Genomic DNA, 18,324 nt, shown 5'->3' on the forward strand with positions numbered 1-18,324 from the left:
TTAATATGTAAAAACATGTTTGCGTGATGTTGAAATCGATCAGTGCCCCAGTCTACATAACCAAATACAATATTCTTATTTTGCCCATAAAATGAAGCCTTAAACAGACGCACATCACAATTTTGTCTGTGCTCTTGGATTGTGCTTATTTTTAGATATCTCCTACAACATATTCTCACTCACCTTTCACATTCGACTATGACTTTAATCTGAATGCTTGGAGTGCATCACTCTGCACTGCACACAGTGACAACCTTAATCTTTGTTAAAGGAAGGAGTTATTAAAAGAGTGTAGGAGACATGTTCCATCTGTAACTGGAACTTTGAGGAGACAAATCCACTCACAGGTACTAAAGGTGATTTAAAAAAAAGCTATGCAATCTGTAGTATCAAATCTGCTCTGAGGGAAGGAGGCACTGACACGTTGTGCTCACTCACATCAGCTTCAGCAGTTTCTGCGTTGTCCTGCTGAAAGCTGAGGTTGTCAGAATAAGCTACCAGCTAGAAAAATGATGTACAAACGCAGTTAAGTTAAATTGAGCGTATTTCTCCGCCTTTTTTTGGCAGTGTTTAGAGTTGTCAGTCACTTCAGTAGATCAATAGATTATTCCACTTTGAGCAGAAACAATAATGCAAAAGCACGACAGGATATAGTTTGGCAGCTGGTATATGTAGGGTGGTTCAGTGTGGAAGGATGCATAAAGCAGGAAGTGTTTGCCCTTGAGACTATGCATTATTGTTAAATACAATAATAACGGTACAAGCACAATGTAGCCATTCTAGCTGTATGCACGCAACTGGACAGACAGTTTGAAACTAATCATTTAATAACACTACCACCAGTATGTTTCTGTCATACCACCGAGGAACCCAACTGGTTTATTACATTTTTAACCTTTAAGTAACCTTGACAGAAGTGTCTACGGATATGGAAAGCTATTTCGTTTAAATTGCAACTTTGATTTAGCACAGGCTTGAAGGAGACAAAAAAATGTGTAGCTTCCTCGATTGATAGGAAACAGCTGCTGTGGTAGGCTTGAGGTCTGACAGCTTATAAGGGCTCAAAAGAATTCATGGTAGGAAAAGAAAAAATACAAATGGTATGTCTTTAGTTTTGTTGCTGCATTTCTAGAAGAATTTCTTTATTTCACCAAAGTAAAAGCTTCACAAGACCTTTAAGAACTGTGGCACTGCCAACATTTGTAAAGAAAAAACAAAGGAAAAGAGAAAAAAGCCCTCACTCTCAAGGTTGAAACGCAAGCTGGGGGTCTTCAAAGATAGAAAACACACGCCATCTGTTACCAGCTGGCCAGTATCTAGCTCGGATGTGTATTGCTGTAATACAATGGCTCATTATTTAGAGCCTCACTCACACATACAATGGGGGCAGTTTCAGACCATCAGATTAGTGGAGATTGACCCCTTCTCCACCCTGAAGCAACTTCCCTTTTCCCTTAACCAATCAAAATGGTGGGTTGGCAGAATGTGTCATGTGAAACCCGGAGTCTTGGCTCAACACTTCAAACCTAGGGCACAGTTGGAGGCCAACAGAAACAACAGCTGTAGTCTTTTACACTCTCCCACTCTCACAGATTTCCTTACTTTGTTATGCCCAGACAAACACCAAGTGTACCCGTGAGATACAGGCACACACCTCAGAGAGCACTGTGTGATTTACAATGTGGACTGCTGCTATGGAATAACCATTTTGGAGGCTGGCTGTATGTGTTACCTGGACTAGCCTTGCTTTTGATAAGGACACTCCACGGACTTACTTGCTTCCTAGCCAATTGGGTAGTCATAGCCAATTGGAGGTAGTCAGAGCTTGCTACAGTCTTTGCAGGAGCCTGCAGGGCCCTCTTTCTGTGTGGAGGGTGGATGATGCAGTGTGTCCTCTCCTTCCTCTTCCCTCAGTTGAGTGCCGGATCCCCCTGTAGCTGCGAGGTCGGCCCCGGAGGAACCAAGAAGAAGAAATCCAAGAACCTGTGAGTATTCAAATCATATATGGATATGTCTATCGTGTTCCATTTATTTTGTCCCTTTGTGTGTTTGCTCATTTAGGAATTTGTAAGGATTTTCTTATCAATTACCCTGGTGCAACATTAAGACAATACACGAAAAACAGAGCATTGCTATTTAGATTTTAAATGCAGACTTTATTTGTGTATGAGAAGGAGAAGCGATTTGAGTGGTAATTAAATGACATGACAACACAGATCTGACAATTATATTAAATTCAGAGTTTCCACTTGGATGTGTCAAAAGAAATGTCCAATCAATAGTAGCTCTAAAGCTTACCCAGTACTCAAAGTTGGTAGGATGCAGTGGACATTTTGGTACATAATCAAGATTAAAGGCTTGAGCCAACCTTTATTTCTTTATATTTTTCTTCCAAGGAGCCAGACCTTCTTGTTATTTTTTAAAATAATCTTGAGCATTAGTTCTTCAGGCTTTCTGAAGGTCTTTTGAGGTTTTTCCTTAGATGTCGGCTGCATTTTCACTCACCTTCAGTCCAGTCCTTTCAATAACGTGACATATTTTCAGAGGAATGTTTTTCTGTTTATTAAACCACCTAATGTTGACTTATGAACGATCAGGATAAACAAGGCACCTAATTCAAGGGATGAACCAGTGTTGCATCTACTCACAAAAGACATCTTTAGAAAGAACCAAAGTAACCTGTTGCAAAGACACTTGAATTGTTTCCAATTCTTTAGTTGAAGTTATAGAAAATGCCAAAGACTGACAGGCATAAATTCATATTTTTTCAGCAACAAGGTGATTTTCAAATAGCTACTAGCCAAAATCTTGGCATATCTTAGCATTAAAGCCTCATCAGAACTCATCAGAAGTTGGCCATCAAGAAGCCATTCTTAAGGAAGCAAAACAGGGAGAAAAGGCTGCCAACTTTTAAGAACTGGGCTGAAAAATCAGTGACAATAGGTTTTATGGAATGATGAACCCACATTGATCATTTTTAATTCAAATTGTCATCATTGTATACAAAGGAGGTCAGGAGAGTAGGTGTCTAAAGCCATCTGGGAAACACGGTGGAAGCTCTGTCATGGTTTGGTTTGGGGCTGCATTTCACCCAGTGGTGCTGGAGATCTTGTCAAAACTGATGGAATAATGAATCCACAAAAGGAAAGTCAGATTTTTATCTGCCATGCAATACCTTATGGAAAAAATTTGGATGCCAACAGCTTAGTTTTTCAGCATGGAAATCATCTCAAACGTATTGCTAATGGAGTAAAAATGTACCTGGAAAAAACAGATATGAGTCATGGATTGGTCTCCCCAGAGCCCAGACTTCAACATTACTGAAGCAGTGTGGGATAATCTTGTGAGAGAATTGAACCAAAGGCAGCCAACATACAAAGAAGAGCTTTGAATGTTTTTGAAGAAGCCTGGAGAACTTTTCCTAAAGACTGCTTAAAGAAATGACAAGAAAGCTTGCAGAAGAGTTTATGCTACGTTGAAGAATAATTGAGCTCAAGCTCAGTAGAACTGTATAACTCTGTTTTTACCTAATATATTGTACTTCCATGTATGTTTTTCTTTTGCCAAGAATAAAAAAAAAAATCAGCACATGGCGACACGTTTCCCAACTCAGCAGAAAAACAGCAAGTATGGCAGCCCTCCTGTTCATTCACCAGCCTTTTAATGCTAATGTAATCAACAGAGTGTACAATTTCACACCCCTCTGTAGCGTGGAATGTATTAAACAATCCATCAATCCAGTCACACCCTTTGTGTGGCTGGATTGATGGATTGACGACTGAGAGTGTTAGGACAAATACCCAGTAGATGTCGAGTGTCATTTTAAAATTTAATTTAGATGAATTAAGGCAGATAGGAAAACTGTGGATGTGCTTCTCGGGTGTAAATGTGACTAATTAATGTTGCACGCATAATATCTACATGTTCACGGACCTGCAAATGCAGAGATGTGCTATAGACTTTGAAAGACAAATGTGAAAGTTAAAGCTCATAGTGTAATGCTGCTCATCAACTGCTTAATGAAGCGGTAAATGAGGTGTATGGAACCATATGCGCGTTTCATATTCTCTTTGAGGTGAGAAGTAAGGTGTACATGTTGGGGATGCACATGGGCTCAGCAATTCATCGGCTGCTCGTTCTCTTCTTTGAAAAGATGAAAGCACATTTCTTACATTGCATACAATAAAACAGTAGCTGTCCTTGAGCCTGTTACTTTTTTGCAGTGTTTAGTTAAAGAGCAGATTAAGTGATTAAAATTCCTCAGCTATTTTTTTCCCAGTGGTCTGGAGTATGTAGCCTGTTTGTCAGCTGTTGCAAACCTATTCAGCTTGTCTTCAATGTTTGAATAAAACAGGCATAAAAAGAATACAATATGGAATACAATATACTTTTAATGTGAATATATCGGGTGTGCCTATTTTACAATTCAAGACCCCAAACACAGAGCAAACTGATAATACTGAGCAATGTGTGCCTAAATAGATTGGTTAGAAAAAAATGTGACAGCTTGATTGACTGCAGTAGGTAGAAAAAACCTTTGTCATCTAATACTACACATGCTGTCTTCTGGCACAGCCAAGGCAAGTGCAAGTTTGAAGCATGGTCTACAGGCCAGTGATAAAGTACTGTAATTTTTTTTAATCAATATGTAATGCAGCGCTCTTCATTTATTTGCAGTTCATATTATACTGCAATATTGCAACGACACATAGGACTACATCCATGCAGCATTTCTCTTAAGTTTGAACTCTTCTACACTGGCCAACAATCACACTGACATATTAGAGCGTCAAGGAAAGTATATAAGGAAAGTTAAAAAAAAAGAAAAGAAAAAAAGATTACAGGTAAAAAAAATACTAATTCTCAAACTGCTGCTATTGAACCATAAGATTTGTACTTGATTTTTCTCAGCTGTAAGGTGGGACGTTAGGGCCACATGAAGTAAACAACATTAGTCAAATTGTCAAAATGCGGAGATTAATCTTGCACCAGTCTCTGCTTTTGTCCTTGCTCTAATAAAAGGATGTTGTGCTTCTTGGGTGCCATGGCCTTCAGCTTAAGTGGGTTCATGCTGTGTGTGTTAGAGGCTAAGCAAGTAGCATTTCTACTACATGGTTCTGACACTGTTGAAGGTTGCATGAAAACAAAAGAGTTTTTTGTTCTTAAACTGTATGTCAGTCAGTCATGAAACTCTCTTCTGTCACCATCAGTCAGTAAAATAAGGATGACTCTTTTTGAATATACAGTTTTCACCCACTTCCAGTCATTTACCAATATGCCACACTGCAGACCAGTAGCAAGGGAAATATCTACTCATTAAGAAGAATTCACCAAAATTCTCTGTGCTATAGATTAAAATATGATGCACAAGCATGCTCGAAAGAAATTAAATATCAAATTACTTCGCTTGAAAGTAGGAGACTGATTAATAACATGGGAGCCGCTTGAGCGAGTAGATGTAGATTAGTGTAAAGCGGAAAAATTACATCTGACATGGCCAAATCATGCCAAGAATTAGCCATTTAAAACTTTAAGAAGGGTCTCTTTGGGCAAGGAACCAGAGGAGAGACGGTTGGGAGTGATGTGCAGCAAGAGGTCTTGCAGCGACTCTGCCTCGCAATTCACAGGACTTCTGCTACTAACATCTAGGTGCCAGATACCACAGGGGACCTTTAGAGGTCTTACAGAGTCCATGCCTGGCTGGTCAGTGCTGTTTTTGCAGCAATACCAAAGCATATTAGGTAAAGGTGTTCCTAATACTTATGTCTACATATGGCTTATGTATCTATACAACTTTATCTTGATCATCATTTATAGCAAAAAAGACACAAATATGGTCTTTCTTCAAATAAGCATTCTTTCTAGCATCTTTATTCCACAGACAATGGATCACTGCATGGTGACAGCACTTTCAAACCAGCAGCAATAAAATCCATAAATCTGATACATGTTGATAGGTTCAGGATCAGAATACTAAAGCGTTAAATTGGTAATCCAACTTCACTTCAAAGAGATGCTAAATGCACACACATGGAAAAGGCACAAAAATGAAGAAAGATACTCAACAACTGTTATTGGAAACACAACGCAAATGAGCATCTGTTCATTTCTGCCATTCTGTCTGACTCATGTATAGATTTTACACTGAATATATGCAGTGTTCTCATTAGTATTGCTGGATAGAGATTGGCCGTCATTGAAATATAATACAGATAAAGCGGTTTCCTGCAAAATGATTAGTATCCCTGTAATTGGTGCCAAGGTACAAGAACTAAGTCATTTTTTGTGGTGTGAGAATTGGCCAAGTGTCCACTGAAATGCTTGCAAATTTACTGCTGAGATTAACTACTTAAAGTTCCTATTTTTGAAGAAAAGTCCAAGTTATGCAGATGATATATATTATTACACTAAACTATATATTTCAGCTTAATAAATCACACTAAAAACCACAAAAAAAGGCATTTAGATGTCTGGGGCTCTTTCATCGTACATTAAAGTGATGAAACCTCAATTTTCCATTGCCCTTGAAACTATTTACAGTTTATAGGTTCATGCAGTGATAGCTCTACTGCAATGCTGAATACTTGTTAGTTCTACATGATCAGTCAATGCTATGCTGTATGAGTCCTGCTACTGTTATAGCGCTCCATACAGCATTGTGGGATTACACAAATTCTTCTTTCTTGTCCACATTTATTCTATATTAGCCAGTACACAGGACAGCTAGTGTGCAACTGTTTTCTACTATCACGGTTTTTAGGTCCAAGCGACACAGTCTCAGAGGCCACTGTAGCTCCATGCTAAGAGAAAAAAGGTCTTTAAGCAAATTGTTCTGATGCAGCTCGTCACCTTGGACAGAAGACCCTCTCCCATTGTAGTCCAAGCCTCTCAAACCCCAATTGAGGGAATCTGCCTTTAAACAGTCCATGTGGATTGAGTGAGCCCAGGGTCCGCCTTCTCCAGACCCTCAGGGCTATATAAAGCTCCACCAGAGCCTCTCAGGGGTTAGAGGAATGTGATTGCCAAACAGAGCCCTGGACTTTTGACACACACTCACATGCAGTACATACTGCCTTCATGCTGGCACCCATGCTTCACACGATGGTTGATTTCTCAGAGAAATACCTGGAAAGGTAAGAGCAACTGTGTTGGGCGTGTGTGGATTTAACTGCGGTTTGAATGTTGTTAACGAGAATTAGAAACATCAGCAGGGAGATTGAGAAAAGTGTGAGCAGGGGCTGGTTTGAGTCCCACATGGATTATTGCTCTTAGGCTGGTAGGAAGCTATCTGACCTCTACATGGATCTCATTTGACAGTCACAATGAGGGAAAAGAGTCCCCCACGAGGCTGAAGGACTGAGACTATTTTGGAGGAAACAGCTTTTACTTCTAACTTGAGGCTGTCCCTTTTTCTTAATATACGCAGCCTGGATTTCAGGAATAGGATTGCTCATGTGGTCTTTGTGGCTAGGAAGGTGAGTTTCTCTGAAATAGAGCTCTTTTTTTAGCCTTGATTGAGGGAGATGGTGGACGTGATGGTGTTATATTTATAGACAAAATTTAGGACAATTCCCTTTTTCATTGTTCTTCCAGGAATATTCAAGGGCTACTTCCTGTTGGTTACGATTCCCATGATTATTATCTTGATGAATGTGGCTTGTGTTTCTGGACACCACTGTTTCGTGAGTGAAGAATCTACAATGCAAGTGCTTACAATTTCCCCACATAAATCTCACAGTTATTTTGACACAACCCTTGACCCGTTATAGCGACACACACACAAATACACAAACAGGCACATGTGCCAGCACAGCGTTATTTGTGTGTCATGTCCAGCATCTAGTTCACAGGCAAACGGCCTTGAGTAAACAAGATCTGCTGGACACAAGACTGTGCAAATATGGGCTTAACAAAAGTTTAAGCACAGTTATTATGATAAATGTAGTGAGCGGTATACTGCAATGAAGTGGAGGATTGGATTTGTCTTGTGCTTATATGGTACACTGTGCTCTGCAATATGTCTGTCTACAGCTGTCTCCCCATGTGCTACAAGAGCCTTTCCCAGAGAGTGCGGCCTACTTTCAAGAACACCAGGAATAGCCAGGGGGGTGCTATTAGTACGACTAATGTGAGCCAAGCAAAGAGGGAATAAAGAGCATGGAAACCTGCAGATAATTGCAGCGCAAAAGACCTCTTGCTCCTTCACTCAAGCACGTAAAAGTGTTCTCTCTCGCAGAGAAGCAAGCAGGCGCATAACGTGCGTACACATTATACCTGCGCCTCACTTTTTGCAGTGGTCACTGTGTTTAATAAAGCAAAAACAGCAGCATAGATATGGAAAAGGACTAGGGGCCGATTTAGAGCTCAAGAGAGGCAGTAAAGAGGAACTTTAAATAGAGAGGTACTCAAGGTCAGAGGCTGTGAGGACTGCGACTGTGTATGTACCATTAACACATAAAGAGCAGAGGTACAAAGAGCACCGGATAGATAACTGTTCAGCACAGTATTATGGTTAAGTGACTTTTGTCAAGTACAAGAAGACTTTCCATCTCCAGGACTGAACAAAATGATACGTAAAATTATGTAACTGCACTTTCTTCTGCCTTTTTATGTGAGAAGCAGCAGGCTTTGCCAGTATTACAACTGCTTCATGTTTTTATGTTGCTCTTTTATTATTTTTATATGTGTGCTAATGGTTCAAAGGGGCTTTAACCAGGATGTTCTTCCTTTGTTTGGGTGATTATTTACATTAATGTGATTGTGAAGAGTCGTCCGCACAAATCACTTAATCTAGCTCTGTAAGATAGTGAAAACCAGGACTATGAAAGCCTTTCTTGAATTGGTGGAAGTGGTGTTTACTTCCGTTGACCAAATAATCACACAGGCAATTTATTTCATGGCTGCAGCAGCAGAGTTCCTGCAATTACTGAAAGGCATACACAGAAACAAAGCGTTAATGCACTCCAGGCTGTGTTGATTTAAATAGAGAATGGTAACATGTGTCACTTATTCCACAGCTGGCATTGTGTTTGAGTTTGTTTGTTGTTGTTTTTAAATGGATGGAAAGATCATTTAAGAAGATGATGTAAGCTGCTTGGGTGTGCAGTATCCAGTGGCATCCACTTGGTGGCAGAAGAGAAACATACATTTCCTTTAGCTGTTGTGACATCATTGTCACATTATTGACACATGGGCTCAGCTTGTATAAAACCAGACAGAAATACATAAAGCAGCTTTGTGATGGGAAGAGTGAACTTTTCAGCTCTTATAAAACGCTCCTTTCTTTTTTTTTTAAACTCACATGCACTTGCAAGACAGAGCTTTCCTTTATGTTAACACATGCCCAGCTTAAACGTAAATTGCCTCGGGTACAAACTAAATATAGAACCGTCTAATAAACCCAGCCCTGATGTTACGAGTTTATTTAACAGCACAAGGTTTTTCTTTTTCTTTCCCAGCAGTAATATCCTTCAGACTCGAGCGGTTCACGAGGATGCCGTGTAAGAGCCCTGTACAGCAGTTAAACATCTGGATTTGAGTCTGTTTCACGCAGAGCGCTTGTGCTATAGCAATCAATGGATGAGTCATCTTCTCTTAAAGATATTTCCATTTCCCCGGTTACCTGGCCTGAAAAAAAGGCTCTTACATGGATTTTTCTAGATCTATATCTCAGCTACAGGGCTTTTTTCATAGAACATTTGCATTTTTCACCATTTTAGCATTAAAGGAAGTACAAAGGAGCACAAGAGTGATAAACACAGGCCCTTTTAGTTCCTGTTAATTTCACTGTACCAAAGACTGGCTGCATTTCTCCATCAGGGCACTTATTGTGTAGTTCTAAATTAATGGGAGGGAATGTAACAAAGCAGCCAGAATTTTAATTTGCATCTGATTTTAGACAAGAAGGGCAGGTGCTTATATTTTCAAAAAATATAGGGTACCGGTATACTAATGCTATTAGTTTTTCTAACAAGGAAGCCAGTTTTTCCACAAGAAATTCTCTGCTGCTGCTTGTTTGCATGAAATCAGCATGCCGTGTGATTTGAAGCAGCTTGTGATCCATTTATTTCCTTCTGCTGATCCAGTCCTGGGTCATGGGAGACTAGAGACCATCCCAGCTGCAAACTAAAATAAAATTTAAAAAAATCTAAAACAGGAATATTACTATCTCTAAACATCTTCCAGAAAGATAATGAAAGAAAGAAAAACATAAATAGGTAAAAGATCTCATCAGCACTTTCTTTTTCAGGTTACAGCTCTTTACAGTTTCCTTCTTTCTGGACTATCCCACAAGCACCCCATGTGAAACCATAAGTCTGAAAAGTGCAAATACTCCTTTTTTGTGGTCACACGATCCTGATTTTAAAGGAGCGATTAGCATTTTGCCAACCGTTCGTGCACTTGTGTGGTTACATGTGTACAGGCATGTTTCTACTTCACCTGTCCTGCAGCCTTTGGAAAAACGCAAATCAGCAGCGAACTTTGTTCTCTGTAGCTGCGACGCTACTTTTAAGCATTGCAAAAATTGCAAAAATATATGCAAACACACTGGTAGAGACTTTGAGTTTTCCAACACCTGTCTGGCATGAAAGCTCCAGTGAAGTGGGCACGAGCTGGCACAGGTGCAGAGGGGTTCTTTGAAATGGTTGTATGTCTGTTCTTTTATTACTCTCCATGAATATTCACGTGCTATATTTGTGCTAATCCGCAAGTGCCGGGCTCTTCCGTCCTCCTGTGTGTGCATGTTTGAATGATAGCTGTCTATAACTGGAAGCCCTGTTTCTTAATTTGGGGTGTGCATGCTCTCCTGGGGGGGGTTGTCAGTTGGCAGGGGGAGAGTTTGCAGTGATTAGAGCCAGCCCAGCGCACAACGTTGTGCTGCATTATTAGCAGGCCAGTCAATCCACAGTGGAAATCAAAAGCAGGGACTCAGGAAATGGGTGTTGAGTGAGGTCACATCCCAATGAGGCAGCACGTGCTCCAGGTCAGGAAAAGCCAGGACACGCACCATGGGATTATGGGAATACGCAGAATCCTGCTGGGGGGGCCCATGGGTACAGAGGACTGGTGTGCTACCTTATCTGAGACTCGATGTGGCGCATGCGCAGCAGGGCGTCTCTGTGTGTAAGATGGTTGGAGAAAGGTGAAACAGGTGAGGTGGGCGGTCAGGAGGGTGTTGGGTGCTGCTTCTGGATGAAAGCAGCAGAGCACTTGGGGATGTCACCGTGCGCCTTTGGCCTAGGTCAGTTTTCTCTCAGAAACCCCTCAAGGCACACGGAGAATGGCGTGATGAAACAGAGGAGTGAGGACTGAGTCTCTCTCCTCCTTCTCTGCCACATTCGTTTAGTCCCTGCCGAGGAACCTGCCAGGGACACATCTACAGGAAAGGCTGTTAGAGAAATTAGATTGACACGAGAGGCGCTGACAAGAAGCGGCGAAAAAAGGAAATTGACATCTGCTGCTGGAGAATTCTGTGCCATCACACCAACATATCCGGCTGACAACTAGAATGTACATAATGCTTATCTCCTTGTTTTTCTGGCTTTTGATTGGTTTGCTTTTGTATGGATTGGATTTACAGCACCGTGGAGCTTAATTGCTGATTCCATGCGTTGGATTGTTTCAGTTATGGATTTTGGACTTGGAAACTCAACAAACTTTCTTCCCATGTCTCCTTTTTTTTGTCTTCCTTCTCTATCCACTTTATTTCATTTTCTTACCCTTCCTTCCTTCACATCACTTCCTCCTCTCTTCTACCTTTCTTTCACTCAGGGCCAAAGACATGAAGAATCGGCTGGCTTTCCTGCGGAGGAGGAATGAGTCCCCAGGAAGCAACCCAGCCGGGAAGTTAGACAAATCTATGAAGTCAGTCAAGTAAGTGGCCACTTCCTGACAGCGTGTGCTTGTGGGTGCGTGTCAGACGGTTTTCTGGATCTCACCACAACTGGTGATGACCTGGCTCTTGGAAGACAGATATGTGGGCAGAGATGGGAGTGTGCTTGCAGTTTGGCATCAATTAAATGAATGGGAGAGTGTGTGAGTAAGGCTGGCATGCCAGAAGGAAGGAAGGCATAATGCTTGGATGCAGCCCTTTAACTTCTCTGTGAACTATATTCATCGGTTGAGTAGATTCATATTTATTTGTGTGGATCATTTGGCATCAAGTAGGCAGAGTAAATATCCATCCCCAATGTATTCAAGGTATAGCTAATATAACCATAATAATCATAGTTTTTGTGGCAGTGCATCTTATCTGGTCTGCTCGATTTAAAAAGGAAGTTAATCTGTCTTTATGTCATTACTTAGAAGATGTAAGAACAAGGAAAAAGTGTAATATGCAACAACGTTTGTTGGCGAGTCAGGTGAGGTAATAGAATATACTATGAAACTAAAATATTGTCCCAAATAAGGCCTGACACGTGGATTGCAGCGGGCTAAGATTGGCCGTTAAAAAGGCATACTTCATTGCAGGATACAAAAAAAGAGGCAGCAGGGGGCAGACAGATACCCATATGAGTAGGAGGTCTTAAACCAGGCTGCGCATCCTCATTGGCTGTCTGAAGCCACTCCCCCTCTCCACTGCCTTCCAAGTTGCATTGAATGCAACTATAAAAGCCTCCCCCCACCACTACAGTGGAGCAGACTCATGGCTCTCGCTGTTGTGACCATTCATAAGGTAGAACCGAATGTGAGAGACTAGACACAGAGTGGAAGGAAGCAGTGAGAGATAGAGAGATAGAGGACGTGTCTGCATCTGCATTTCCTCTCACCTGCCCAGCAAAGTTCTGCGGATGGGTCACACAATGAGAAACCTGGCTGAAATGGGCTTGTTAAAGAATCGCTCTGCTTTCATCTGCAGGCCCACCCCAGAGGAAGCGCTCAAATGGGGGGACTCGCTTGATAAGCTGCTGTCTCACAAATGTAAGTGGCTGGATTCTTTTCCTTTCTTCTCTCGACTTTTGCCTCATGTGTTTTACATTCTTGTGTTTTACATTGCTGTTTAGTGCAGCATGGTTTTAGACTCAGAGTGCATGCTTAAGGTAGAGAAGGAAGTAGATGAGCACCGAAACTATGCACTTACTGACATATACATGCACACACATACACGTTGTTTATGTAAATGTGCAGCTTTCAGCAAGTTTCCATAACCTAAAAGACACTATTCATAATTGAGACAGAATGACAAAGTGAGACCAACACAGGCATCTCGCTCTTGTGCTGCTATTCTGAGGTTTTCCACAATTCATCACCCACAATCTGCTCCCGATTCTTTTACAAAAGCTGACATGACGCCAGCGCTACATCTGCTAGTCATTCGGTTTTGCTGGCCTCTTTATTTGCTCTCTTTTAATTTCCTTACCTCATTCCTGCTTACCAGAATGAGGTAAGAGATGACTGCGTGCATTGGCTCTGCTTATCAGCGTGGGTGATTCATGGGAACGGAAAGGTGCAGACAGGAGCTGTGGGAGGACAAGGTTTCCTGCTATTCTCTCTCCTGGATGCCTTCTTCCTTAAATCATTAACAGGACCAAAACTTTAAAAAAAAATCAGACCAAAGTGCCTCATAGCCCCCCCCCCCCTTTACACTGAAACAGTCACTTCTTTGTTCATTCGCAGCTTGTGCACAGGAGCAGCATTGCCATCATGCCCCAAATATTAAGGAATTACAGAGTCACAGGGGTGATGTCACTTAAAAGGCTGTTGAACAGTTGAATGTGCGCTGCTGTATTCAGGTTCTCTTTTTTTTTTTTTTTCACGATTCACTTTATTCCAACCACATGACTCAAAAGGCCGTCACCGAGTTATTTTTAGACACTGAAACTCTGAGGAGGGCTTCAGCTTTGAGGTTGCCATGGCACTTTAGTCAACTCTCTCCTTGTTTATTCTCCTCCTTCCCCTCCCACCCCTCTGCTTTCCCCTCAGATGGTCTGGCAGCATTCAGAGCTTTCCTGCGCACAGAGTTCAGCGAGGAGAATCTGGAATTCTGGCTAGCATGCGAGGAATACAAGAAGATCAAGTCACAGTCCAAGATGGCCTCAAAAGCCAAGAAAATATTTGCAGAATACATCGCTATCCAGTCTTGTAAAGAGGTGAGTGCGAATAAACGCAGCCTGTAAAAAAAGGGCTTGAAAATGGTAAAGGAAATATGCATTTATTCCTGGACTTATTCTCACTTATTTTGGTTCTGCAGGTAAATCTGGATTCATACACTAGAGATCACACTAAGGACAACCTGCAGAATGTGACACGCTCCTGCTTTGACCTAGCTCAGAGGCGGATATACGGGCTGATGGAGAAGGACTCATACCCCCGATTCCTGCGCTCTGAACTCTACTTGGACTTAATCAACCAAAAAAAGCCTAGCTCCACTTCAACTTCATCTTCGTCATAAGAGACTAGAAAAAAAAGAAGATGAAGAGAAGAGAAAGATGATGAGAGTAAAAAAGAGGCCAGACTTGAAAAGTTATACGTAGAGTGGGTGGGATGTGCGCTTCTTTGTCTGCCTTTATTTTTTATTTTTGTCTTTCAGTCTGTTCATTATTTTCTGTTGTGGTGTGAGAGGTCACGGCAAACATATGGCACTGCAAAGGAATGTAGTTTACATAGTTATGGGTGAATGGCTCGACTGATGAGTGGATGGATGGATGGATGCAGACGCCCATGAGCAAGGGCTGGAGCAGGAGCTGGACGCTTGTCTCATCACTGATTTTTGTTCTCCTTTTTTCATTCATATTGTCAGCAAAAAAAATATCAATTTGTTTTTGTTTTTGTCCAGTTGTACTGGAGTAAAGGAGGAGTTGCATCATAAAAAAAAAAGAAATCCCTGCGACACGAAGACAGTCCGGTACTGTTTTATCACTTTTCCGCCCCCTTCCTTTATTTCTTTTGAGAATTCCCTGCTTTGCTCCATCACGTCTCTCTCTGCGAAGCAACTTCAAAGCTGTCGGTACGACGCGACGTCCTCTTCCTTCACGTTCTCTCATCAGACTCTGTGACAGAGGAGGAAAAATCAAGCTGATGTCTGAATGAAAAGCCACCGGCGTGGCTCTGGTTTCACGCGCATCCGTTTAAACCCTGCTTCCGCTCGAAGCTTCTATAAATGGCTTTCACCTTAGTTTGTTCATAAGACTGTGGAAAGACGACGTGAGTGTTCAGCACAAAGACAAAGACGGGCAAAGAACACAGACGTATAAGTAGTAGATGGACTGGAGCTGTGACAAAACGCAAATATGTGTCTCACATTAAAAGACATTAAAATCTACAAACACACAAAAAAAACCAAGACGACTTGCTTCCCGTCTCCATAGACTGTTTACGACAAGGAAGGAAAATCCAAGAGGAAGAAGATTAAAAACATCTCCTTTAACATTGTAGCTCATGGACTAATCAAGGAACCATTCTCAGGACATTGCTATGACAGGTTACTGCTTAGTTTATGTGCTTTTCTGTTTCTGTTTTTATACACAGTTGTTTTTTTTACATGCTTTAGGGTTCCAACATGCACTCCCCGCTCTTACTGAGCAATACACGAGAGGTTGCTCGTTTCACAGAGAAAAAAAAAAAGCTTCACATGTACAAAGGTTTGCTATTTATTTAGATTAACTTGCTGGATGCTTCTGCAGACTTCCTCACGTCCTCCAAGGCACTCAGCTGAAAGCTCTCACTGTTCAATTTAACCACCAAACAGGTCCAGTGCTGTCCTGAACTTTTAAGTGCAATATTTTATTGTTTCTTTTTATTTTTTATTTTATTTTAATATGATATTTGGTTTGTTTCTTTGGTCGTTTTTTTTAATGGGGAAGACGGAACAGTTTGAGCTCTGTATTAACTTTATTTGTTAAGAGAAAAAAAAATACTTAGAGCTATAAGGTTGACTTACAGCGTAAACTTTCAAGAAGCATAAGTAGTTTAAGCAAGTGATTCTAACTGTGTTAACTCTCCCCTCCCCCCCGGCAGCAGGCAGCTGGGGGAAGGGGGCAATATGGTTGTAAATATAATTCTTTAAGAAAAATATGTGATAGCACATTAAAAAAAAAAAAACGAAACAAAAAAACCCCAAAAAAGCCAAACAAGTCCCTGCTGGTGATGAACGTGGGACCCGGCTGTATCTATGTAAATATGAGAGACTCAAAACTATAAGATGACATGTATTGTTTAAAAAATAAAAATAAAACATTAGGTGAGCGAGAGCAGGTACAGTCTGCTCTTTTCCCTGGTCATACACTGCTTGTAAGGAGTATCATTATCACTGTTTACAATTCAAAATGCATCTCCGGTAATAGCAAGTGAAAACAGTAGAGTACATGTGGTGTCATTGCTAATGATAAATAAACCAACCAACCGATGACATAAGATGTCTCTTGTCTGTGCATTCTTTTTCTTTTTTATGTTATTTTGTTTTTAATGCCTATCTGTGCTGGTCACAAACATGCTGAGATGTAATGTGATGTGCTCTTCAGGTGGTCCGTGAGCTCCCGCGCACTCCCAGAGAAACAAAACACATGCATTAAGCCTGAAGTTTCTCGAAGGAAGTGTTGACATTTTGGAAAATGCATTCATTTGCCTTTTTGAAGCTAGCCTCGGCACATAATTATATTAGGTGAGCATAAAAACTGGATGACATTTAGTCTGGCTTAGTCCAAGCACACACCAGACGTCTTTTGAAAGGAAGTTGTAATTTTGGGCAGTTTTTTGAGTTCCACACACCTATCAAGTCGCAACTTCAGTTTTTGATATGTAACAAGTCTTGAGTGTTTGAACTGAAGGCTCATCCAAGAGGCGATGCTACTGATGGAAGTATTTAACCCAGAGTGGGGCTGTCCACTTGGTGGTCCTGAGGGTTCAGTCACTATTAAAAACGTGACTGAACTGTGAAAAAAGAGGTGGGAAATTTCCGATGTGAACATTATGGACTGAGAAGATCAAACTATCTGGAGAGGAGTGAAAGAGGTCATCTACGTCCATTGTGAACGACCATTGTTGAACAGAGGTGGTGGCTTTTGACACCAGCTGTCAGCTACCTACAACTCAGACTTCTCAGGCGATTCAACCCCCACTCACCCCTCGACCCGTGTGACCTTAATAACTCACATGACGGCAGGGTGGGAAAGAATTCACTCCTCGGCCACTGTGGCCATAATGACCCACACCTTGTTTAACGCCTTTAAAAAAAGATCCTTTTTATTAATTTTTTAGTTTTATAATAAATATTTAAACTGCCAAATATAAAACAATTAAAATAGACAGTTGTTTTCAAACCTTGCAAACGCTCAAAAAGTGTGGCTTTAGAAAACAACTTGGAACAATGATTGTGAACATTGAGACTTGCCCTGATCCCAGCTGTCTTGTTTTCTTAATAAAGGACGGTGTAAATGTGACACAGGGTCGATGGCTGGCTGGGTTTTTGGGTTGGGATGAGAGAAACAGTTGGAGGTCTATGAGAGTCGTGTGTGTGTGTTTGTCTGTGTTTTTTGGAGGGGGGTTGATCAGTCTGAAGAGGCGTTGGAGACAGTAGTAACAGCACCTAATCCTCTTTACCAGTTGCCATCTGTTTTGACAGACACAGCTTCTTTTTTCCAAAAGTGCTTCCTCTCTGAAGTGCTTCCCCTTGGCCGTCTCTATGTATTGAAAACATATACTTTTGTTCATTTTCTTTTTTTTTTGCTCATCCTTTCTACCAAACAAAGTTCATACGCATGAGCTACTTTGCCAATTCTTTTTCCTTCCTTAATGTCATTTGTGTCACTGTTTTTAAATTCAGCTGTCAACTCCAAAACACATCCATCTCACATTTCCTGCCCAGATCCCTCATGTCCCGCAACCATGTCTCTCAGTCTTTCCTCCTCTGCGACAGCCTCTTATCGCACCATTCCCGTCAAGTGATAACTTGCTACCAGGATATTGCATGACAGCTAGTACAGTTAGTTTCATTTTTTTTATATCATTTTTTACTGTACTTTGTTTTTCAGTTTACCAGCATGCACAGGCACACATAAAAAAAACTAGAAAAAGAATGATATATAAAATTCCAGTTTCTGACTTTAACTTTCCCGCTTCTTGATTTCTTAGTTTTTTGCATATATTTGTCATACTTGCATGTTTCAGATCATCAAACTAATTTTAAGAACTGCAGGTCTCACTTCCCTCAGTTAAGGTCAGTGTTCATGACTCACAAAAGGCTTGTCTCGCATAAACAAAAAACATCTTAATGATCCACAAGACTTTGGGGAAAATATTCTGTGGACTGACAAGACAACAATTAGACTTTTGTTACATCTGGTGTAAAACTAACAAAGAATTTGTTGATGGCTATTTAAAGCTCTT

The 18,324-nt window shown here is 41.0% G+C and overlaps 1 protein-coding gene across 3 annotated transcripts in view; it reads left to right on the forward strand.

The window, feature by feature from the left end:
• rgs3a (regulator of G protein signaling 3a) overlaps window positions 1-16,355 on the forward strand; it is a 122,970-nt gene extending 106,615 nt beyond the window's left edge. For all 3 annotated transcript variants that reach the window (XM_085463834.1, XM_085463833.1, XM_085463832.1), the window contains 5 exons: window positions 1,915-1,985; window positions 11,773-11,874; window positions 12,860-12,921; window positions 13,924-14,090; window positions 14,192-16,355. In XM_085463834.1, the coding sequence (XP_085319960.1) occupies window positions 1,915-1,985; window positions 11,773-11,874; window positions 12,860-12,921; window positions 13,924-14,090; window positions 14,192-14,392 (603 nt within the window). In that variant the 3' untranslated portion in view covers window positions 14,393-16,355. The remainder of the gene's footprint in view (window positions 1-1,914; window positions 1,986-11,772; window positions 11,875-12,859; window positions 12,922-13,923; window positions 14,091-14,191) is intronic.
• The last annotated feature ends 1,969 nt before the right edge of the window (window positions 16,356-18,324 follow it).

The sequence above is a fragment of the Copadichromis virginalis genome, linkage group LG7 (genome assembly GCF_057382275.1).
Source record: "Copadichromis virginalis isolate Kocher_CV1m ecotype Utaka linkage group LG7, C_Virginalis_male_GT1.1, whole genome shotgun sequence".
NCBI lineage: Eukaryota > Metazoa > Chordata > Actinopteri > Cichliformes > Cichlidae > Copadichromis > Copadichromis virginalis.